We start from the raw sequence: 25,416 nt of genomic DNA on the forward strand, positions 1-25,416 counted from the left end.
CTGATGGTGCGGCAGAGTTAGGGTGTGATGGAGATTCTGGCTCTGTTGAAGATTTGGTGAGCGCATCGATCTCAAGGGGCTTCGGAGTGGATGTTATTCATGACTCTGAGGGTGTCATCAGCGGTGAGGGTCTGAGGGTGTCATCAGCGGTGAGGGTGGTCCAGTTGGGCAAGGTCTGTTGGGGTCTGGAGCCTTTTGGGTGCAGTGGTTGCAGGTGGGGTGGATGGGTTTTGGCTTGAAAGCTGTGGTAAACCTCCTTGCTCTTGCTGTTGAAGAAGGTGATGAGGTTCCCACAAAGGTCTTGAAAGGGGGGAATGTCTGCTGTCTCTGTACTTGGTTTTTTGGATTCTTTGACCACGTGAAGAGTTATTTGCTGTTGTGTGCATTGGCATTGATGCATCACTGCATGGCTGATTTCTTTGTTGTTCTGATGAGGTGGTGGTGAGCAGTGATGGCGGTTTTGAAGGCGGCGTAGTATGCCATGATCTTGCTTCTCCTCCATATTTTCTCGATCCATCTGCAGATACGCCTAAACTCTTGAAGGGGTGTGGGAGAGTCGGCTGCCTTTCTTGGAGGCCTACTTGCCTGAGGGTTTCCTGAGGGGATCCAGTGTGTTGGCACAGTTGGAGAACCAACGGTGGATGTTGTGTTGTAATGTAGCCTCAAAAAGTACCCTGTCATGCAGGACCTACGACGATTATGCATACCATATACTGTGGGTCTAGTGGCAGACCGACTCTGTACTCCCCACCGCATATATTAGCCTATAGTTTGCATTAGTTAGCTCGCAGTGCCACTAGAATCTCCTGTTATCAGAGAGATTAGTTTGTGCAACTTTAGAACACAATAACCTCAGACTTGTGGAAACAATATATTACTTTTAACCCAATCGCTTGCTTGTTTTTGTTCTCAGAGAGATACAGAGAAGAAACCGTCAAATGTGGTTACAACAAGAATTGATTATACAGTAGTTCTTTTCATGTAGAATAAGTGCGCTGTTACGACTGTACCACAGTTACAGAGATATAGAACCAGCAGTACAGTGAATAAAAAAGAATAGTATTGTTCTATCATTTTGCAATAGTCATGAACATATACATGAAAATGAAAAGGCATTTACAAAATAAAGTGCGTACTCCTAAAATGCCTGTCTAGATGTACCTAAGTGTACCTAGCATGTGAGTAGGTGCGAAAGAGCTAATGAGCCTAAGAACCAAATAGCCTATTAGCCTAGAATATAAGAGCCAAGAATCGTTAGTTAGTTAGTCGAACCCCCATACCTGAATAGAAAGAGTGTTGGACTCCGTCCTCGACTTGAGCTACACACCCCACAAGGGATGGTTAGACCACGGTCAACTGGAGTGATGTCACGCCGGAGCCGCAGCGTCAATGGTCAATGTGTCGGCCTTGAAGTCTCATTTTCCTCCTGCTTACTGATAGTCAGAGGTGCTGTATTTACACAGTCTATGTACGTGTGTTACCCATTGTTCGGTATGAGGATGACGTTTGGGGATTAAACCTTCTGCGTCGATGGGAGAGTTGAAGTGTACCTCCTGGAGAGTGTACTCATCAATTATTCATATGTGCTAAGGATGACGTCTTAGCAGTATCGATCGGGCAGAACCCCCCTCATCATGACCTAGGTGAAAGGTTTAGTCCATAAAAGGCTGCAGACCTTATAAGGCATTACGTCCATATAAGGCAGTCTTTCTTTATTTGGAGTTATGTCCTTACAAGGCTTGTTCATATGAAATGACGGAAGCTGATGTAGGGAAAGTGTTCGATGTTCCCTGGAGATATATTTAGAGTACCAATATGAGATATAACAGTGTGCTGAGGTGTTAGCATCTGTGGATGTCGGTGGTGGGGTTTTGCTGAGGGAGGTGGTGAGCTGGTCGTCAGTGACCTTGTTCCAGCTTTTGCGAGGATCGTGGTGGGGTAGTGGTGTACTGTGGGTCAGGTTAAGGAGAAGTGGATGGAGTGGTGGTCAGTCTAGTGTGGCCGGTGGTGTGGCTGATGGAGATGTTGTTGCTTGTGGAGATGATGGAGTCAGGCATTTGTCCTGCTGAGTGGGTTGGCGGAAATAAGAACACCTTAGTAAAAAGATCTTGCCTGCTTAGGCCTAACACAATTTCCAAGTGAGTTGTGCAGCATTGCATCCTCTCATATATACTTACACTTACTTTATTAACACGGGACATAAAAAGTGGACAGTCCATTAGGAGGTGTACCACTGAATACTTCAATGTAATCTCGCACAGACAGTAGTCATGATTTTCAGTGACTTTTATCCTGAAACCAGCAATTCCACAGTTAGAATCCATACCTATTCAAAATCACAAGATTATACCCTTTACCCAGCTGTCTGGTATGCTGCACATTTAGGGAAAAGACTTATCCCAGACTTTCCCCTAAAATGGGACTGTTCTTGACACTCAGTCAGAATTTACCATAAAGAAATAATGTGAAAGGTAGAATGTAGGACACACATTTTATTTGGAAAGTGTAGAAGAGTCCTTTATCATCAAGAGCTAAGTGGATTATCTGTAAAATATTGTATTCAATTTACTAGGGAAACAGTTCCTAAAGTGAATAACAACAACAATTTGAGTGAAACAAGATCAAGATGGCTGGCAGAGTTTAACAAGGACCTGCTGACAAGTCAAACTGTCCCAATGTCCTACTTTTTCATATGCCACCTGGGAGAGTCATTCTTTCCTTTACCCTAGCTCCCATAGCCTGCATTTTGAGCCATCCCTCCAGTTACTGCCATCTGCACCATATTATGCCCCTCTGATCACCCGGGCTGTTCCTCTTTAGTTGGCTTGGACCAAGTTGGTTCTCCTAACTCTCACCTTTTGAGGACTGCCAGTGTAGGGGTTCTAACACAGAATCTACCTAAGGTTAACCTCAAAGCTCAGGGCTTTATATAACTTTACAGCTTATCACTAATGTTCCCAAACGTCTTTATAGTGCAGCTTATCATCGCAGGCGGGGATCCAGGCGCTAAGGAGTGGTGAGCCTTAGTCAAAGAGCCAGGTCTTGAGTCCCTTCCTGAAGTCGGCGAATGAAAGGGAGGTAAGGAGATAGAGTGGGAGGTTATTCCAGGACTTTGCGGCTAGGTAGAAGAAAGAACGACCTCCACTGCTGCTCTGCCGGATGCAAGGGATATGTGTGAGTTGAAGGGAGGCGGATCAGATTTGTCTGGTGGAAGGTCATTTGGTGGTTGATGTAGGTGGGTCCAGCAGTGTGGAGGGCCATGTAGGCATGAGTCAGCAGTTTGAAATGTCATCTCTTCTGGACGGGGAGCCAGTGGAGGTTTCTGAGTTGTGGGGTGATGCTGGCCCTTTTGGGGAGGTTAAAGAGGAGTCTGGCTGAGGTGTTCTATATGGTCCATAGTTATTTGAAGAGGCAGGTGGTGGATCCAGCATAGAGTGTATTTCTGTAGTCCAGTCGGCTGATGACAAGGGCTTTGGTCACCGTTTTTCTGGTGCTGGGTGGGATCCACCTGAAGATTTTATGAAGCATGCAAAAGGTGTAGAACAGGAGAAAGTTACTGCTTTGACCAACACTTCATGTTGAGATCGCTGTCTTTGATGATGCTGAGGTTGCCGGCATAGTTGGTAGGGGTGGGCGAGGGTCCAAATGTAGTGGGCCACCATGTGTTGTCCCTTGGGGAGGTGTTCATTCTAAAAATTGAGTGCATCCGTCTTGTCAGTGTTCAGCTTCAGGCAGGTGGATGTCATCCAGTTGGCGACGTTGATCATGGTGTTCTGGAAGTTGAATCTGTTGGTGACGGTGTCTTCCGTGAAGGAGTGAATGAGTTGGGTGTCGTCAGCATATGAGATGATGTGAATCCGTGGGGGTGGGTGATGTTGGCTAAAGGAATCATGCAGGCATTGAAAAGGGTGGGGCTGAGGGAGGATCCTTGGGGAGCTCTACAGATGATGCTCTTGGGTTCGGAGGTGAAAGGCAGTAGGTGGAATGTCTGTGTGCAGGAAGAGGTGATCCACTTGAGTGCGTTTCCCGTGATGCCGATGTGGTGGAGTCTGGTGATGAGGGTGTGGTGGGATACTGTGTCAAAGGCTGCTACAAGCTTGAGGAGGATCAGGGCTGCTGTCTTACCATGGTCGAGGATGGATCTGATGTTGTCTGTTGCGGTTATCAAGGCGACCTTGGTGCTGTTGTTGTAGCGAAATCCGGGCCGAGTAGTGTCAATTAGGTTGTTTGCTTCCAGGTGTATTTTTATGAAAGTTCCACCGCATCAGACAATATATGGCCATACACTTAATTCATGGTGTTTTTTTCAAGTATGATGCACTGCAGATCAGAAGAACGTAAGCTGTTCTCTGTAAAGAACATCTTCCACGAAAAGGCGACCATTAGCTGTACTCTTTTAAAGAACATCTCCATGGAAACGTTCATCTTTTACACTGAATAAGGATATAAGTAGGTTAAATAGTGGTGAACATCACTCATTCAGTCATCAGTTCTCCGAAGAAAATACTTAAGCAAACTACAAAGAGTTTGGAAATGTTTCCATAGTCCTTGGACAGGGCTGAAAAAAACGTCCACAATCTTAGTTGATGCCATTTTGTTGTCAATTCATTTGAACATGGGAAATCCTACGATAAAATGCCCTGAGGGAAGTTGTAATTCGTATTCTAATTCTAAAGTAATATTTGCAGAATAATCTTGTTTAATCTTTCTGAAACTTTCTTTGAACGCCCAGCAAACAAGAGCACGGTGTCATCTGTGTTTACTCAACTGCTTTCTCCATGTGTACACTGTCATCTGATGTGTAGTTCTTGTGCCAAGACTTAGTGCTGTTTGAACATCTGAATCAATATTCATCAAACATTTAAAACATTAAAATAAAGATATTTATATACATTACAAACCTCCATCAGTCAGGAAAAGTAGCAGCAGGCACAGTTTTCTCATGATTTCTTAGTTGCAGAAAACACAAATAAAGTAAAATTATGTTATGACAGATTTACATTTTTGCACACATGCTCACATTATGCAAAGTGATGCTAAGCGACACGAATGATAAAAATGATTAACGTTCAGGTTTTGCACCATACATAAGTACCAGGGGGGGGGGGAGTGACATGGCAGGAATAGTGCAAACATCCAAAGGTTTCCATATTAATTCAGATTAACTAAAGTTATCCAAATTAGGCACCAACAGTTGGAAAGACGAATGCAATTCATTTTCAGAAAAAATACACCTGGTGCAGAATTGAACCCTGGACACTCGGCTGTATGCATCACATTCAAATGTGATGCCAGATACCACTCGCCTGCCTTTAAGCGATGCTAAACCATGATTTTCTTCACACAACATTGCATTGTAGGTATCTGCCTGCTGGATGATATCATCATTACATAGTAGGGTGTGAATGCTCTATTACTTACCGATAATCTTCATTACTCCTGCTCCCTTTGTCCTCGTTCCATTCATTACAAATTGGAGATAATCTCCTGACAGTTGAAAAGGACAGAGGAATGCAGGTACTCTAACCCCAGTGCTTCCCACTGGGCGTACTATGGCAGTACTTACTCAGCATTCCGTCTGAACTACTAAGTCCCCAACAGGAAGGCCGGTTGTCAGGGAGGGATGGCGGGCGTAATTAATGGGAAGAAGACAATGGGACCAGGAGTAATGAGGATTACCGGTAAGTAATAGAGCATTACCCCCTGGTCCCTCCTGTCCTTGTCCCATTTATGACAAAGTGGAGAATACCAAAGCTGAAAACTCGGCCTTCCAAAACCCCAATCATACCCTGGAAACCACACCAAAGGCAGCAACCAAGGGAGCATAGGGGGAACAGCAGGAAACAACAGGCAGAGCACCCAGACAGGAAAGCACCCCACTATAGCAGGGAAGCTTTCCCCAAATACAATAGGAGACCCCAGCGCCCCAACTGGCCAGCAAGCCAGAACGGATGTATGACATTACAACGCATGCTTTTACCACACATGCCTTTACAATGCGGTTTTTACATCGCAAACCATTACAACGCATAGCGCTTTGGGGTGCTGGATAGTGAAAAGTTTAATTTACTATTCCAACACCAGTCCCCGTGGACACTAGGGAAGGTGTTGGATAGTAAATTAAATGTATTCCCTATCCTAGAGCGCCCCCCAGCGCAATGCGTTGTAATGGTTTGCATTGTAAATACCGCTTTGTAAAGGCACTGCGTGGTAAAAGTTGCGTTGTAAAGGTTGTTCACCAGCCAGAACAGGCCAGCAGGGACACAACCAAAGACCGGAAACTAGAACCAAGGAAAACAGAAGGCAACAGAGACAGCAAGGAGGCAGTCAACCAGAAAAATGGGAAACATGACACCCAGGCCAACCCAAGGGAAACCGCAAACTGCCAAGCATAGGGGAGCATGGCAAAAAGTCGACCAGGAAAAAGCTGACAAGGAGGCACCCCACAGAGACCCAAAAAGGCAAAGCCCCATAAGGGAAACAGGCACCAAAGCAACCAACACTCAAGAACCCAGTGGACCAGAGAAGGCGAAGCCTCAACAGGACAAGACCAAAGGCACCCACTGGACAAAAGGGCTGACAAGCCGAGCACAACCTGGAAGGCACACAGGACCCTGCAGCAGTACAGACACAGAGCGACCCCAGCAAGAGCAGAAGGGAATCCCAGACCGCCAAATGGACACACAAGCAACCCCAAAAAGACAAGGGGAAGAGAGGTAGGCCCCACAGCCCCCGATGCAACCGGGCATGAAGGGAAAAAAATGGCAACCAGAGGACAAACCCCAACACCAAAAGACAGCCACACTGGAGAAGGTAAAAAAGAAAGAGGCCAGGGCCATTCAACAGGGCAAAGGCCCAACCCCAAGGACCAACAAAAGGCAGGACCATGTAGACCAACACCCGGAAGGGGGGAAGCACTGGCCATGCGCCAGCCCTCCAATCTGAATGATCCGGCTCCCAGAGAGCCCAGAGGACAAAGCCACCGAAAACCCACAGAGAAGGACCAGGCCCTAGGAAAGAAAGGCCAGCACCACCCACACGATCCGCCACGTGACAACCACCAGGCACCCAGCCAGGAAGGTGAAGCCAAAGCGAGAGCCCAGGATCAAGAAAAGAGCCAGCCAAGGCCAAGACACAAACAAGAAGCAGGGGAAACAAGAACATAACCCCCGGAACGCCTCCCCACAAGGCTCACAGAGCCAGAAGGGAGCAGGCCAAGCACCCAACAGAACCAGCCACCAAAATATCGAAAGACCAAGAAGGAGAACATGTCAGCCAGACCACAGCCAAACCAAAAAGGGCAGGGGAAGATCCAGAGTCAAAAAACCCAAGAGGCCAAATGCCCCACAGAGAACAAGGCCCTACATCGTACCAGGGCCTACACGAAACGCCCGAGCAGCTAGGGCAGGCGAGAACAACCCCAAAGGAGACCAGACAGACATCCAACCAAATAACATAAAGGCCAGCAAATGACCAGGGACCAACAACTGGGATCCTTCACAGGCCCAGAAGGGGCGTGAAAGGGCCAACGCCCGCAACCCTGAAACCCCCAACCCACAAGAGGAGGCCAATACCAGCCAAGCCAGAGAGGCAACAGAAGACGGGACGGATGCCAAGCAGACCACCCATAGCCTCAAACTCCATGGCACAACCACATCACGGGAGGGCCGGAGCAGAGGAGCAATCCCCAGGGCAGAACCAAGGCAGCAGAGTGCCAAGCAGGCGGAAGCCAGGGCAGAAGCCAAGCAACCCGCACAAACAGAATGACCCGGCGGCTAAACCCACTTCTGGCGAAGACCCAAAACAGGGAAGGCCCCAGCAGGGCACAGGAAAAGCCAAGGCCAGGGAGGGCTAGAGCAGCAAGAGGCACAAGCCCCACGCCACCCCCCCCCCCAAACCACAGCAGCAAGCCCTGGGAAACTAGCAGCCAGGCAGGCATGCACCAAAAGGGCCAGACAAACACCCAGCGACTGCACTCGCGACAGAAGACGGGGGAGGGGAACAGAACGAAAGACACCGCCAACGATAGCGGGCCCAAAAAAAGAGGGGGTACACAGGGCAGACCGTAGTGGCTGACCAGGCAAAAGACCTGCGCAGCCCGAAACGAGGGGCAAGGCCACAAGGGGCAGGATTAACTCACCCCGCAAGGAGCAGGACACAACCACCGATGGAACAGCCACCCACAGGCGGAGACCAAGCCAGCCAGAGACCACAGCCCAGCCAGAAGCCAAAACCCAATAAGAGTAGAAGAGAGCAAGGCGACAGTGCGGCATTGCCGCAGGCCCGGGAGTCCCCCAACCAGGAAACAACCAGGCCGGAACCCGCTGAACGCCAGAGTGCAGAGGAGAACAGCTGGCAGCAGAGGCCCAGACCCCTGGACCACCCAAACCAGCACACGCAGGCTACCAAACAGCACCGACTCACCAAAAAGGACCAAGACCAGAGCAGATCAAGGACTAACAGGGAAACCCAGCCAGTGTAATGGAGGGTGCAACAAAAAAAAACACACCCAAACGTGCCACCGCAGGAGGAACAAACACTGCAGGCAGAGGCAACCCAGGCGGACATGCAAACAGGGAAGGACCAGACCCAAACCAGCACAACACTCATAAACCAGGAAAGAATACGGGAGGACAGGCAGCATAGACACAGCCCAAAACCAGGCAAAAAGAGGGGCCAGAGACCCAAGAACAGACCCACAACCTCATGGACAGGAGCCCCAGAACCACACCACCCATTACCCACGCCTGACCCACTAGAGAGCAACAGCCCCAGGCAGCCAACATAAACACCACAAGCGACAGGCAAGAATAGGGCCCAAAAGGGCATAGGGGCACAACCCCACAGTCCCCGGAAATTCAGGCAGGCACCCAGCCAGGGAGCAACCGGCCAGAACAAGGCAGATGCACCAAAGGGGAAAAGAACTAAGCCAGGGCCAAGGGTGCCAACAAAAACCAGAAGAGCAACAAAGCAGGGAGGACTGAGGATCCCCACAAGAGGAATCGTGGCTCAGGAGAAGCAAGGGAAGCCGGGACGAGCCAGGAACCCGTATCATCAGTCCCAAAAACAAGAGAGAAGATGCCAAACATTACAGCAACCAGCAGGCCCAGGAGGACACCCAACCAGAACAGACACAGCCAGGAATAGGAACTCCTGCCAGAAGCACAGGTGGACAACCCCAACGAGCACAGGAGAAAAATGGCCAAAACTGCCATGTGACACACACACAGGTGAGGCAGGCCGGTAGAAACAGAACAAGCCCCCCGTCCCACGAGGCAACAAACAGCACGCAAAAGGAGCACCGAGGCAAAATGATGGCAAAGGTGGAAACAGCCACTGCCACATTGAACACACTTGGGGGGTGGCAGGAAACAGGAACAAGGAAACCCCCCCAAGGCAGCCCAAGGCACACTACTAGGACCTATCCCACACATCCACGAAGGGAAAACCAGTGGAAGATGGGGCCAAACAAGCATCAAACGGAAGGAAAAACAGAGCATGATGAAATGGAACCCCAGGAAGCACCACCGCCCGTCTAAGCAACCAAAAAGGCAGGAGGAGCATCAGCACAGAGCAGCAGACAGCGGACAGCACACAGAGGAAGAAGACACTGCCATGACAGGCGGCACACACCTGGGGGGGCGGGAGCCAGGACAAACCCCCTCCAGCCAGACTAATGGCGTACCACCAGGAACCACGCCAGGGCAGGAGGAAGCAGCCCCACCGGTGTAAGGAGCAAGGAGCTCCCAATGAAGAGGGTAGAAAAAAGCGACTGTGATGTGGCATTCACCCTGGGTGAGCGGGTGAGAGGAGCAAAGCCCCCCCTTCCACCATCAGCCAGCCCAAAGCTCCCGCTAGAGAGGAAGGAAGGGGAACCAGCAATTGTGGTGGGTCTTCTACCCAGCCATGCCACAGGAAGACACCCCCAGCAATCCGGAAGGAACTGAGAGGCCAGCACACCATCCGCAAAGGGCCGGCGAGGATGTAAGAGCCAGTTGGGAACTACCAAGCCTCCCAACAAGTCCGGCAGGCTGGGAAGCAGATCAGCAGACTCCCTGTCCACATAGCCAAGCAGCCGGACAGGGAGAGGAAGAGGAAATGCCACTCCATCCCAGCAGGAGCAACCCCAGCACCTCGTCTCAATCCTGTCGACAGCCAGAAAAAAGAACAGGCGGAATGTTGGATAAGTATTGCTTATGTATTTTCAGTGTGATGGGCTGTGGTTAGGTTCCAGCATTCCTCTGTTCTTTTTTTCTGTCTGGAGATGAATATCTCCACTTTGTAATGAATGGGATGAGGACAGGAGGGACCTGGGGGTAATATGATGTTGCACAACTATTTTCCTATTTGTGAAACACACTGGTGTAGATTTTGCATACAGTTTTTGTTTATTCTGCCTATATTGGTCACTCCAATGCATTATCATGGCTTGCACAAAATTATTCTGACAGACACAAACATAGCAAAACACACACACACACACACAAACATTCTCTTCTCGCTATCTAATGCGTAGTTTGCAAGGTATATCCCAAACAGAAAATATACTGTTATGTAATACAGGTGGTGTATCTCCATACTAATAATTTATATTTTGTAAAATACCCTCCCAGGGTTATGCTGATGCAATGTCACATCTGTTAAAAACTGTTGACAGATTCTTCTGTGCTGTATTATGCAGTGGCTACAATACCACAATTGTCCTTCATTTTTTTTTTTTTTTTAAAGACGTTTATTATTGTTCAAAAGTGCAGTACATATAGCAAAGCCTACAACCCTGCGGGCCGGCTGCAACAAGGCGGTGGATCGTGAGGGTAAAGGTTTACAGGGGAAGGTGCTCTGCTGCACCTTACTTGTCTCCAGCGAGCTAGTCTTCAGGTATTTTGGTCATATCACTCTTGTTCAGCACACAATTATTTCTGTAAATGACGTCTTATTTTGCATTTTTTCTATAAGTAAACCGTTAACTCTGCAAACAAAACAGAACAGTTCGTATCGGCGTGTCCCATTTTTTTGTGGCTGCGCTGCCTCATGTCCATCCTGCATGCATGGCACCAAAACCCTATGAGCGGTGCAGTGTACACTGAGGGTGTGTTAGTGGAATGGGGGGCCAGTGGTGTGCATGCGCAGATTGCCGTAGACCTGACGAGGGACAGCCTCGGTGAGCAGTAGGGCCTCACCGATTGTCGGCCTAGTGTGTGGTGCGCTTAGCAGATGGATGGAGTAGCCTAGCTGCGGTTTCGGCAGATGCTGCCCGCGCCCGGTCTTGCGGCCGAGCACGTGGCTAGTTGCATCCTTCTACTGTGGCGTGGAAGGGGGTTATGGCTACAGCTGGAAAGCTGGAGTCCGAAACCGTAAACGTGGGAATATGTAAGGGGTAAAGAGTGGGGGGGAGTGTACTCGTGGGAGCGGTGTCAGAGGGGAGGTGCTGGAGGCAGATTCCAAGTCGACGTAAGCTAGAGAGCCCTCGTGTGGGTGGCTGGCTGTGTCCATGTCCTGCGCGTCTGAGGACCGGTGTCATGTTCGGGGGGGATGCGATGCGCAGTTCTGTCTACTGAGCTGTCACCCCTGCGGCGCCCGCCCATCTTAGCGGACAATTGTCCTTCATGGGCTTGTTTAAAGACTTGCTGTCTTAAACTCTGAGGTATGATGATTCTCCAGTTCTTAATACAATAATTTTCCCTTGTAATGGACAGGACATCCAGTAAATTTTTTAATTCAAAATCATCAGCAAAAGCTTGAGCATTCTTCTTCCACGATTAAATTGAAATGATGAGATGGAGGATAAGTATGTTCTTGTCAGCATTAGTAGCAGCAATAATCTGTTCAATGGATAGGCTTTCTGGCGTGCTGGACCCCACAGTGAAGTTAATGTACTCCTCAGCTGTTTTGGATGGCAAACTCTGATGATGTAGAGGTACTCATGAAAAGTAATCAGCAGGATTTTATTTTTACCAGGCTTGTCTACAATTGCACAGTCGTACTCTTGTCGTCACAGCCCCACCTCTCAATGAGAGGTGGCTAAATGGCACCTCTTGGGTTTCCAAAAATGGTGAACAGCGCTTGATAGTCTGTAATGATAGCAGATGTTTTCCAAATAGAAACACATGCAAATGTTCGTAGGCCCATAGTAAAACCAGACTTTTCTTCTCTGGCTGAGAATATTCATGTTCTGTGTCAGATAGACTCCCATTAGCATAGGACACAATGTGTGTTTAATCATTTAGATGACCATTAATTTGAGCAAAAACTGCCCCTAGCCCCATTGGGCTCATATCTACTGTGATATCAGTATGTAACTTAGGGTTAAAATAGACCATCCTGGTTTCAGACTCAATCATATGTTTTATTCTTTTGAAGCTTTGATCACATTCAGCAGACCACTAGAAAGGGACATTTCATTTTTTGAAGTCTCTTAATGGGGCACTCATAGTTGCAAACCAGAAATGCACATTGCACAATAACTGGCCATGTCTACGAAGGATTGCAGCATGATAATATCCTGTAGGGGGGAGGTGCCTGACAGTGCTTGCACTTTATCTGGGTCAGGAGTCATTCCCCATCAGACAATAAGTGCAGAAAGAATTTGAGTTTGGTGTTGTGGTGAGGGAAGTTAGTATTTTGTCTTAAGTTTGTAAGAATACCAAAATAGTAGTAGGTATAGGATTGAGTCTTAAGTTCATTCTGTGAATCGGGCCCTAAGTATGTGGAGTGGCGCTCTCTGACATCTGTTTGACAGTTTAACATGCCTAACCCTTTATCAAGTATGCATATTCCAACTACTTGATATATACCTCCAGCTCCCTCTTCCCATCTCCTTCAACCTACATTCCCCTACTTATTTTTTCTCATCAGCCAAGCATCTAAGGTAACCTTCCACTTGGGAATTTTTTATTTAAAAGGTTCTCTCCTCGTTTCTCTCTCTCCTGATGTCTAATTTCCACTCTCCTATCACTTTGATAAACTCATAGAGCAGCATAATATGCAATGTGTGCCTGTGTCTGTAGATATGTCTTGATCCAGTATCTGTAAGTATTTTGCTTTGTTTGAATATTTGCAAGCATACATCATCTATGTAAGGTGTGTGGATGGTTTATGTTTGAATATGTGTGTGCACTATACATACATAATGTCAAACATTCAAACATACAGAGTCAAACATATTGCATTTTTCAGTGTTTGTTTTAATAGTTTTTTGTCAGCCACTTTCTGATTTTAGTTCTTCTTTACACTATTTGACAACAACATATTGTGAGGAAGTGCATGGGACCTGTAAACTAAATGGTTCTGAGGCAGGATCTGTGTAAGATTATTTACCTACTGAATATAGCAAACAATGTTTAAAGCAGACCAGTGAATTAAACTCTATGCCTCATTAAAATAGTTTCAGCCTAATATCAGCTAACAGTAAGATAAGTGGAACAAAGTTGTAATTTTCACTAAAACTCCCCAATTCTATTTGTAATTGACTTCCAAGTCCATGTTTTGATTATCTCTAAAATATTAATAACGCTCAAAGGGACAGAATATTTGTGTATTGATCTGCCAGGGACACACCTAGACATTTTACAGGCCATAACATGTAAGATTTCATTAATTTGTGATTGAAGGGAACAAGAGTGTGACCTCCAAATCAAGAATACTGGAACGCGCTATCCTCAAAGGAGAGCAGTCAACATCAGGAGACAAAGGGATGCATGTATGGAACTGTTAGAAATGGGAGACCATAATTGGCAGATGTCTGCACCTTTGTCCTAGTAGGGATCCTTCCTTCTAGTCAAGGTAAGGGCATTGCACACTTTAGATAACCCCTGCTCACCCCATCAGTATCTTGGCACGAGCAGACAGGCTTATCCCAAAAGAAAAGTGTAAAGTATTTGTCCCGAAACACACAGTAACAAGTGAAAACACCACTAATGGACACCACACCAGTTTAGAAAACAAAGTATCTTTATCTGAACCAAATAAGACCAAAACAACACAAATCCAAAATACGTGTATCAAGATATAATGTTTAAAACAGTTATTTAAAAAATAGCAGTTGTAGAAACAAGTACCTCCACCTATGGCTAATATGATGTAGTGACAGGCATAAATCCAAAGTACGATGCAGATGGCGAAGTGTGTGGCATCAGGCATGGAGTCACACAGACCCCCAAACAACAGTACCTTGGAAACGGAGTCAACAGGTGATGCACAGCATTGTGGAAATGAGGTGACGGTGCTGAGGTGAAGCTGGTTCCTTTCTGCCATAGGGAAGGCAAGGGATCAAGTCCATGAGTCCGTGAGGAGGCACGCATTGAGTCCAGCAAAGGGAAGTTAGGCGGTGCAGAGGCGTTGGTTTCAGGTGAAGCAATGCAATGTTGCCGAGTTCGTGAAGCCACCCTGATTGGTTATAGCTCCACGCCAACATGATGCTGGGGTTGGCGGGGACGGTATCAGGGCGAGTGCTGACATCAGGAAGGACGATAACTGCAGGCATCCGCAGACGTTGAAGGCCGTCGGAGCTGCAGTGTAGGCGGGACTGTGCGCCTTCCACTTCAGAGCAGCTCGCAGCATCACTGGCAGCATCGCTGATGGCATCGGAGTTGTTCTTCTTGCTTTGCAGCACCAACCACACAATCCTCAGGACACAGGATCTGGAATTGCCACCCTTTTGAATACAGTACTCCACAAAGGAGTCCTTGTGCTGGTCAGTGGTTACAGGTGAAGACTCTGTGTCCCTGGGACTTCAGAACAGGAGGCCAACACACACAAGCCCTAGGAGATTCTTCTTCAAGCAGGTGCACTGCAAAATTCCAGGCTTTGTCCTCTCCTTGGCAGAAGCACCAATTGCAGGCCAGCCCAGCAAAGCAACACAGACAGCAAAGGGGCAGTACTACTCCTTACAGCTTTCCAGCTCTTCTCTTTGGCAGATGTTCCTCTTGATTCCATAAATGATCTAATTTTCTGAGGTTTAAGGTTCCATACCCATACCCCAATTTCTGCTTGTTCTCCTTGTGGCAAGGGTCTCTGTGCCAAGTCCAACCCAATTCTGCCCTCTCTGGCCCAGCTTCACTAAAGTAGGGGAGACAGCATTGTGCAGAGGAAACATTGTCTATTCAGGTGCTAGTGAAAACTCCTCCTACCACTCTAAATGCAGATACGGTCTGTTCAGCCCAGTTATGAGTCACCCAAGAAAGGCAGGACGCACCTCAACTCCCTTGTGGCTGTCTGCAGTGAATGCATTGAAAGCATATCCGCAGCTCCTGTCACTGCAAAACCAGATAGTCAATGCACAAAACAGAAATGGCACCCTGAATGTTTAGAAAAGAAAATGCCTACTTTCCCAAAATTGCATTTTCACACACACTCTCCCTTGAGAGCATAAACTCCATCTCTATAGCTTGTCCCAATGGAAAGTTAAGCTAGTAAGATGTTACAAAGCAACTCCTATGTTAGCACAGTATTTCACTATCAGTACATGTCCTACCTTTCACATACACTGCACCCTGCCCATGGGGCACCTTGGGCCTACCTGAGGGGTGCCTTACATGTAAGAAAAGGGAAGGATAGGACCTGGCAAGTCGGCGCACTTGCTAGGTCAACATGGCAGTTTAAAACTGTGTGCACAATTGCTACAGTGGCAGGTCTGAGACACATAAACAAGGCTATTTGTATGGGTGGCACAATCAGTGCTGCATGCCCACTAGTAGCATTTGATTTACATGCCCTGGGCACACGTAGTCCACTTGTAAATCAAATATGCCAATTATGGAAAGCTAATTATAATTGCAATTTACACAGAGAGCATATGCCTATTTGCACTCATTAGCAGCGATAAAGTGCCCAGAAACAGGTCAGGAAAAATAGATGAAGAAGCAAAATGTTTGGTGATGCACCTGCACAAAGGACCATTTCCAACAGGAACTATTTTACGGTGCAAAACCTTTTGGTTCATAAAATAAAAAGGTGTGCAACCACAAAGTAGTGTTTATGCCTGTACTTTACTCCTTTTGTGATCTGGAAAATGCCTTTCCAACCGATTTCAATTTACAAATACTCCATGTTAAAACAGACCCATTTGCTCACACTAAACAAGAAAAAGAGAAAGAAAAAGAGGGGGCCTTCACTCGGGTTGTTTTCAAAATCCTAATGATTCAATGGTGGATGTAGTGTCAAGTAAGCACCATATCCGGTGATGGCTCAAACAATAAGTCTCATACATACATGTGGCGTACAGGCTGATATATGTTTTTATCTCTCAGCCCTGATAAAGTCCACGAGGACGAAACACGCTGGCTGGGCTGGTGTGCTATTAATATAATGAATGCACTTCAATAAAGTGAATTGAAACTCACGCAGAAGACTCCTGAGGAAGTTGACTTGGATCTTTAATCGTGAACATTTGATGATAGAGCATTGCATGGAACCTGTTGTAATGTTTTAAATTTAGCGAAATTGATTATATAATTATTTGCTCCTTTTCATTATGTAGATTTTGGATTTTTTGTGACTGCAGAGCATTGGGTTTAAGAAATGTTGAGCATAGACAAGACGTATAACAACACTATTATACACTAGTGCTGCATTCGATGGCCCACAATGATAGTGATTCTCAATTGTATAAGGATAGTAGTCTTCTGTCCTTTGCAGGCCATTACACTTGTCTGCATAGCCAATTGTAGGCTGTACCAAATAACGACGTAACTAATTAATATTCGTTAGACAGATCTGTGAAAATATATTTTTGTGAATCCGCCTATTACAACATAGGTCAATGAAAAAAAATAGAGACAGATTACAAAACAATGTGAGTGACTTACACCCACTATTTGCAGCCTGCTTTTTTTTAAACTCTAGGCTGTATTTTATGGATGTGAAGGATGTAGTACTTTTGGCTACTTTTGCAAATAGTTCATAACATCCTTAGCTCAAAGAGAGAGAGAGAGAGAGAGAGAGGGGGTAAACACAGACAAATAACTCTTTATTGAATTGCACTTGCAGTATTACGAACCTTTGAAATCTCTAATTGAGAAGACTGAACTTTAAAAAAAAAAGACCACAGAATATTTAATAATGTCTGTATGCATGCATTTATTGAGCACTGCAATAATAAGGGATACGGCCCCATATGAACATTTAGAGACATTATCAAGGTGAACAGCTGAGCAATAATCAGCAGGTCTAATAATAAACACAGTTATCTCCAAAAATCAAGACCTCTGAGCAGGAAACAACATCTCCAAGACAGGGCTGTTTGGCTATACCCCGTCTCCTGATTATACTGGGTAGTGTCAAGGTGATCATTGGTTATGGTTTGTATTTCCTATTTTGACAGGGAACCCACTTTTTGTCTCCACCCTCACGCTTTCTTGCCAGAACACTGTCAAAACCAGCAATAAATTACAGTCTTGGTCGCCAAGCAGGTGTGAGGGAAGTGTCTGAACTGTGCAATTTTCTGAAAAAATTGCGTGCCACAGTGAGGGGATCAGAGGTATGCGTATAAAAGGCAGAAACCATAAATTATGTGGCATATTCTCAAGAACGTGTGATAACCATCGCAAAAGTTACTTTACGCATCTCCCAACATCGCAGTCTATCGCAGGAAAATTATGCCTTGTTAGCCAAGCATTCTCAACACGGCGGTACCATGCAATAGTCTCCAGATAATGCATCAAATATCCGCGTAAAAATCCATGCCACGCCACAAAACTGCTGAACGCGAACGCAAAAAATCCTGCGATGAGGCCAAGCGTGGTACAAAAAGTAGCGAAAACCAGTAACAGGCCTGCAAATCCTACGCATCTGGCGGGAAACTGCACTATAAAAGCTACAAATACAACACACCAGAAACAACCCAAAGTGAGTAGCAACATGGATGCACCCTGATCAAGCGCAGAGGTTGATGCGAACTCCACAAGCCCCACAGACCACCAGCAAGGAACAACGGGGTTGGGGAATGCCTAGGTGAAGAGGATGAGGAAGACAGGGTGCCGTCCGCAGGAAAACCAGATCAGCGTCACGGAGGTGACCACACACAACCATCTAGTGGCCCACAATTAGACTACCGTGAATACAGTTGAAGTGTTGAGGAGGCCAATGGAGGAGGCCATGAGGCGATGGCATGATGTGCAAATCTAAACCAGGCACAAAGCCACTGCCAACAGGAAGACATCATCGGCGACAGGAGGCGGGAGTCCTGCGCCACAGGAGGAAAAGTAGGCCGCAGTCATCAGTGTGGAGACTGTGCAAGGAGTCAGGAGTGTGGACACAGTATGGGAGGACCTGACACAACATCCACAGGGTGAGTAATGACCAGGGACTGGGGGGACGGGGGGAGATGGGCACAATGGCACACATGCACAATGAAGTCTAGCACAGTGCACACCCACAATGTCCCAGGATCATGTCCATGTTCCCTATAGCACACTCTCCAGCACATACACACATAGCATGAACAGCACACCCACTTTGACGACAATGTGGTACAATGTGCAAATACAACTGTGCATAACAGGGGACACAACTGGGTCCGCACATGTGCAGAAACAGGCCTACCACATCCGACAGACCTGGAAACTGCGAAATTGAAATGTACAAGTACAACCTCATATTCGTCATGTAGTCCAAATGCATCCGAATCCTGCACCTCCCAAACAGTCCCAATTACATTGATATACAGTCTGCATGTAAACAAGGGCAATGTGACAACATACATGTCAACACAATGTCATCATGAATCTCCCCTTCATTTTGCAAAGGGACACACAACACCCACAGCAGAGCAGAGAAGACCACACGTCAGTGATGCCGGTGGGGACCTACAGTCCTTTGACACCAATGCCCTACAACAGCCCATGGACACCCAACCCACCACCAGGAACAGGGTAGCCAAACTACCCAAAGGAAATCACAGACCCTGCAACAGACCACACAGCAAAAAGCACCCACAAGCACGGCTGGCTCACAACACTTCACCGAGCCACACATGGCACCCCAATGCCAGGTGTCTGAACGCCAAAAGGAGGTGGCCGAAAAGGTGCGGCTGGTTTCCGAACCAATTGAAGGCGAACCAGATCACATATGCGGGTGGTAATATCCTTCAGGGATCACCTACTCCCCACAAAGGAGACTCACACTGCCATAGAGACACATGCAGATGCACATTCCCAGGGCAGAACCATGCCCAAGGGCACGCAAATATCAATCCCACACCAACATTGGCTCTGCGTACAATGGCCCAGTCCACTCCCCTTACATATTGAAGGAATTAGGATTAGGTGAATTGTGGAAGGATCCATTGCACGCCAGGTTCCTACCGAAGAAGACACTCAAGACTTTGTACTGGAACATGGTGGCTACAAAGATTTTTAGTACCACACCTTCACAATCCTTTGCTGGTTTATTTTTAGAAATCAAAGATTGTCCCAAACTTGAGGAATTCTGGGATGTCATGACAAAGCCCCTTGACCGCAAGCTCTACTTTCCGCTAAGAGTGGGAAGTCTACCTGTAAGGTCGTTCTCAAATAGATGGTCCAGTGGAAGCATGGTGGTTTGCCCAGCTTGTCCAAGTGTTCCTGAAACCATAGGCTACCTTTTGTTTGAGTGCCCAATGTATGTAGCACCAAGGCGGAAGTGGCAAAAGCCGATGTGTAGGACATTGGGAACAAGGGAAGGAATGACTGCAGTTAGACTTATCCGTACCAGTCCTAATGTGTCTGTGTACATTGCGGTAGCAAAATACCTAGGATGGGCATGGACGATTAGAGCCCGACTCCTGAAGGAATAACACAGTACCTAACGTTGTAGGCTGGATAAGAATAATATTTTGCAGTTTTGTATAGTTTTTAATGATTTTTTAACTATTTATTCATGAAATTGATAATCTGTTTTTAAAATTGTTTTATTACTAGAAGTTTATACATGTACTTTTATATGTGGAACATGCTTTTATGACAATTGTCGAAGTAAAGCTTACTTGACTTGCATATTGAGTGGGTGAAAACAAAGCTACATGTCCAAGCGCTAGCCCTCTGCCTGCCGTGACATGTCTGCATCTGCTGTACACAGCACAATGTAATGTTGTAGGGCCCAGGGCCATCAAGCATACAACAAAACCACAGGACACACACAGATATTATGTTGAACTGGCTACGGGCACGTGCGCCCAGCCCCTTTATTGGCAGGGCCACATGTATAGTGACGCCTGTGCTGGATGTGTGTAGAGTGAGTGCGAGCCAGCCGGCCCGGAGTGCTTGTTGCTGGCAACAATCTGAACAGTGGACACCAGAGAATAACAGAGCCGACTGCCAAGCAACATGTAAGGAGCCTGAGCAAGTACAGAACTCACCCAAATTACAAACAGAAGTGTGCGTGAGTTACAGTGCACTGAGGTTGGGGCACTAGAGCTGAGCGTGCTCATGTGATGAAAATGACTAGGGTTGTGTCTCTTTGTGATATAGGGCTACGCGGACTGGGTGGGTCCTCATCAATGTCGAAGGGAAATGTGGCAGAGTGTTGCGGGGGACAGTGGAAGGTGTCCATCAGGGTATGATGCGGAAGGTTTGATTGGTTTTGATTGATGCAGCAAATAGTGGGGTGGCAAGCAACAGCCTTGTTGTCAGACCAAATTCGGTATCAGCTACATGAGGATGAAACTACCCCCAGTCCATAGCCTCAGACGCCACCAATGTATGACCAGTGAGTGTCCATGAATGTCGGGGAACAGACTTAGTGGTACCGGGGCTGAGAGGGGATGCAGTCTGCGTTGAGGCCTGTACAATGACATCTAGTGAGCCATACATAATTCAAGACTGAATTCAAATAGTGTGTGATCTACTCGATCACAGTGGAGGCCTGAGACACCGGTCAGCATGGTTCAGCAAGCTCTTCCTGGAACTATAACACACAACGTTGATATAGCATTTGGGGGTGACTTGTGGTTGACGACGGCAAAAGCACCTGAGCCAGCGACGATGACTTGTCCTGCCTGGTATGGACTGGATTGAATTGGCGTGAGGCTTGCTGGACCTCAGTGTAGGCTGATGGTGTGGTCATCAAGAGCCCACAGACACGTGTGTTTGGGATGCCATTCACAGACATGGTGCCACCACACCGTAGGGAGTATAGGGATTTAACCTCTGCATTAATGTGTGTACTCAAACATTGTATAATCAAGACTCAGTCCCAAATGTGTGACCTACTAGACCGCAGTGGAGGACAGAGGCCGGAGTCATTGGTCATCAGGGGCCCACAGGCATGTGTCATTGGCTTGCGATGCACAGAGTTAGTGTCACCAGGGCAGTTGTCGGTTGTGCTCGATCCCCTTCTTTTACCCTCTGGACTGAAACATGTCATCCTCTTACACCTCTCCTTGCGTGCAATGATATCTATTCTGCTATTCACGCAGCGGGGCCAGAGGGCGATAGTCCTTCTTGGCCCTCAGACACCTGTGGACACCTGAGGGTGGACTGCTATGCACAGACTTGGTGGCACCACATCGATGGGAGTATAGTGAGGTAAAATCTGCCATAATTGATGTTCTCTGCCATGCTGTAAACAGACTTAGTTCCCAATGTGTGCCCTACTTTACAGTTGTGTAGGCCGGATGCCGCAGAAGAGTACATCAACGAGAAAGGTGTAAAGCGGGCCTGTGTTGTGGAGTCTGTGATGGTCTGAGGAGGCTGCCAGGGTCACGGAACTTGGGCTTGGAGCTTGTGGCGGCATATGGTGGGCCCTCCTTGACACACGCCAGTGTCTGCAGGTGAACAGTGTGGTCTGGCTGTGCACGGGCGGGCCGAGGTATGGCAGGTGCGCAGGATCACAGGCAACTTCGCTCATCAGGATCGCGTCGGCCTCGAGGCAGAGTGGGAGGGTCCGCCCTAGCAGAGACATTGGGCATTCCGGAAGAGGATCACGCTCAGAGCTATGTGCTTTTTATTCACACCCCTACGCTGGCCTGCCGTACGATGAGCCATCCAACTCCGCTCACACTCACGGGGGGGAGGTAACATGCAACATTTTCTTGTACTCCTGTGTTCTACATATTGCGGTCTGTCCAGCACATCGCCACCACTCCTCGCATTGTGTACTTTCCCAATCATGGTTCTCCTGCCTCCTTCACACATGCCTGGTTTCCACCTCTTCCCTCTTTCCGCTATTGTGTGGCTGGGGTGCCATGACATTGATGGCTCATGTACAAGGCTGGCCCAGGTTACCACAGTAAGTTGTGCTGTTTTGTCTGGTGGGTGGGCATGTTGTTTTGCATGTTGTATTTGATTTTGTGACTTGTGCATTGCCAGAGTTGTGAGTTGCATGATTGTGAAGTTGAGGTGTGTGGGGTATTCATTTTGAACTTGCAAAGGGGTTGTGCATTTCCCTTGGTGCCATCCCGTTAGTGCTGGTGGATGATGGACTGTCGGAGGATGAAGAAATCATGCATACTGGCTTGGTATCTGGCGACGACTTTGGTGTAGATTCCACTGTGTTTGGATGTTGCCTGCACATTGATGTGATATGTGTGCTTTCTGTTGCGATAATTGTGTGCAGTGACACCCAGGGGCACAAGTGGGACATCTGTGCTGTTGATTGCCCCTGTCATGTGCATACATCCAGCTATGGCGTATGGTCCTTACTTGATGCCGATCCTGTGCATTGTGGTGGATGTATACATACTGGGGTACTAGGCAGTTGATGGCATCCCGGACAGGTGTGTGGGACTTATTATTATTATTATATGAAATTTGTAGCGCGCTCAGTTACCCAGGGGCATCCCGGGGCTGAACAGAACGAAGAAAGGAAAGCTCAGACTCAGTCTCTACACAGGAAACAAATGCGTCTTCAGGAGTTTCCTAAAGTGCAGAATGTTAGGCTCCGAACGAATCTTAAAGGGCAGGGAGTTCCACAGTGCCGCCACTTGCACTGAAAAACGCCGGCCCCCAGAGCGAGCTCTTTTTACTCTGGTTAACTGCAGAAGACGTCCTTGGTCCGATCGCAGTGGCCGTGTAGGTTTATAGGGGCGTGCCATATTGGACAAGATAGAAGGGCCCCTACCATGCAAGATTTTATGGGCCGTGCATAACGCTTTAAATTTCACCCGTTCCTTAACCGGGAGCCAGTGAAGCGTTTTCAGGGCCGGAGCAACTGAATGTCTTCTAGGAACCTCCATCAGCAGTCTAGCGGCTGCATTCTGCACCTGTTGAAGGGTCCTAAGGGTCGCTTCCGGAGCGCCAAGGAACAGTGCGTTCCCGTAGTCAAGTCTCGACAATATTAAACCACGAATCAGAAGCTTCCTGGATGGATTGGGGAGCAGTGGTAGCACCTTGCGCGCTGACCGCAACAGACCAAAACACACCCCTGCGGTCTTCCTAGCATGTGTCCTAAAGGACAGGTCTTCCTCCAGCCATACTCCTAGGCTCTTAATCTCCTTCTTAGGAGATGGTGGGTCACCCAGAGACCGAGGCCAGCAACTGGCGATGAGCGAAGGCCTAGATTTGCCTAGCAACATAAGCTCAGTTTTCTCTCCGTTGAGCTTAAGGGCAGAGTGGGACATCCAACGATGGACGTTGGCGAAGCAATCATGAAGAACCTCTGGTTGTTCCGCCAGCTGGGTGAGGCCTACAACCAGCTGAGTATCATCAGCATAGCTGATTATCTTCACTCCTGAAGGGGAGACCACTCTCTCAAGTGGAGTCATATAGACGTTAAATAAGGTAGGGCTCAATGATGAGCCCTGCGGGACTCCACATTGAAGAGGGAACAGGGTCGACTGCTCTGCCCCTTCCCAGACTTGATAGAAGCGGTCAGAGAGGAAGGAGTCAAGCCATTTGAGGGCCATCCCTGTGACACCCACCTCTGACAGTCGTTGGAGGAGCACCTGGTGACTCACGGTGTCGAAGGCAGCACTCAAGTCCAGGAGGATCACTGCCACTGACCCCCCCGTATCAAGAATGCTCCTTGCTTCCTCCACCACTGCCAATAAGGCCGTGTCCATCCCCTGACCCGGGCGAAAGCCCGTCTGGGAGTCTCCCAGCAAATGATGGGATTCTAGGTGGTACGAGAGCTGGCGATTAACCATATTTTCTGCGATTTTTGAAAAACTGGGCAAAAGAGAAATAGGCCTAAAATTGGCCAGATTCGAGGGATCTAAGCCAGGTTTTTTCAGCAGTGCTTTAACAACTGCTTTTTTCCATCTCTGCGGCACCGTGCCCTGGGAGAGGGAAAGGTTGATAAGATCTGTAAGCAGGGCAGAAAGAGTGTTTGCCACTTGTTTGAGCCATTTCATGGGCACCGGATCGGAGACCCACTCTTCATCCCTTTCAGAACTTCTACGACCTCCTCCTCCGAAAAAGGGCCAAAAGAGGACAACTCAAAGGGACATATTCCTGGGCTAGAGTCCATCTCCAGATTCTGAGATGTCGCAGGCAATGAAGACAGAATCTTCTCTATTTTAGAATGAAAAAAGTCTGCCAGCTCTTCACATTTTTCTTGGGGGTTGTCGTGCACGACTGGAGGAACCGGAGCCTTCAGCAGTTCCTTAAAAATCTTAAAGGATTCCCCTGATGAGTTACTCGCCCTATCAATCCTATCGCTGAAATAACTTCTTATGGCATCTTTCAAGGCAGCTTTATACTTCCTCATCGATACCTTGTAATGTTCTCGACTTTCTTCCGTCAGCTTTCTCCTCCATGCCCTTTCTAATCTTTTACAGGGTGTTCTGAGAGCCCTAAGTTCAGGGGTGTACCAGGGAGCGGAACTGGCTCTTCTTTCCCTAATGGGCCTTTTCTTTTCCGGAATTAATAAGTCAAGGGAATTGATCAGCCAATTTCCCACCTGCTGATCAGCAGTGATAGGGTCAGAGACCGAAGGAGGACAGGTTCTCGCTAACTCAGCCGCCCAGCTATCCACTGGCAGCCTAGACCAGACCCGTTCAACTGAATACCGTCTAGGTACAGGAGCTCTCCCCTTCCCCAACTGCCATTTGAGGGGGACTATACAATGGTCTGTCCAGGGAAGAGGCAGGGGCTGAAGGGCTTGAAGATTTTCTGAGTTCGTGAAGGCCACATCCAACTGATGACCTTTAATATGGGTAGCTCCGACGTTAACAAGATGCAAATCAAGTGCACCCAACATGCTTTGTAGCTCTCTCGCCACTGCATCACAGGGATCATCGAAATGCAGGTTGAGATCCCCCAACACTATAAAGTTGGAGGAGGCGGCAGCTAGTTGTATCACCACCTCAAGGAAGGAGTCTATGAAATTTCCTATCGCTGCAGGAGGCCGATAGACGAGAAGGCCCGAGATTGAGATGGTGGACGATATGCGTAGCGAGAATTGACAGCCTTTAGAATTATCAATACCGCAATCTGCCGATTTACATACATATTTGTCTCTGTACAAAATGGCCACTCCTCCCCCTCTCCCCTCCGGCCTATC

At 47.7% G+C, this 25,416-nt stretch overlaps 1 protein-coding gene across 1 annotated transcript in view; it reads right to left on the bottom strand.

Annotated features, from left to right (window-relative positions):
• The window catches only part of LOC147734826 (snaclec subunit B-like), a 102,163-nt gene that overhangs the window by 71,991 nt on the left and 4,756 nt on the right, over positions 1 to 25,416 (bottom strand). The window contains exon 2 of the mRNA XM_086953643.1: positions 4,902 to 4,949. Coding sequence (XP_086809769.1) covers positions 4,902 to 4,944 — 43 coding nt within the window. The 5' untranslated portion in view covers positions 4,945 to 4,949. The remainder of the gene's footprint in view (positions 1 to 4,901; positions 4,950 to 25,416) is intronic.

The sequence above is a fragment of the Lissotriton vulgaris genome, chromosome 1_2 (assembly GCF_964263255.1).
Source record: "Lissotriton vulgaris chromosome 1_2, aLisVul1.2, whole genome shotgun sequence".
Lineage (NCBI taxonomy): Eukaryota > Metazoa > Chordata > Amphibia > Caudata > Salamandridae > Lissotriton > Lissotriton vulgaris.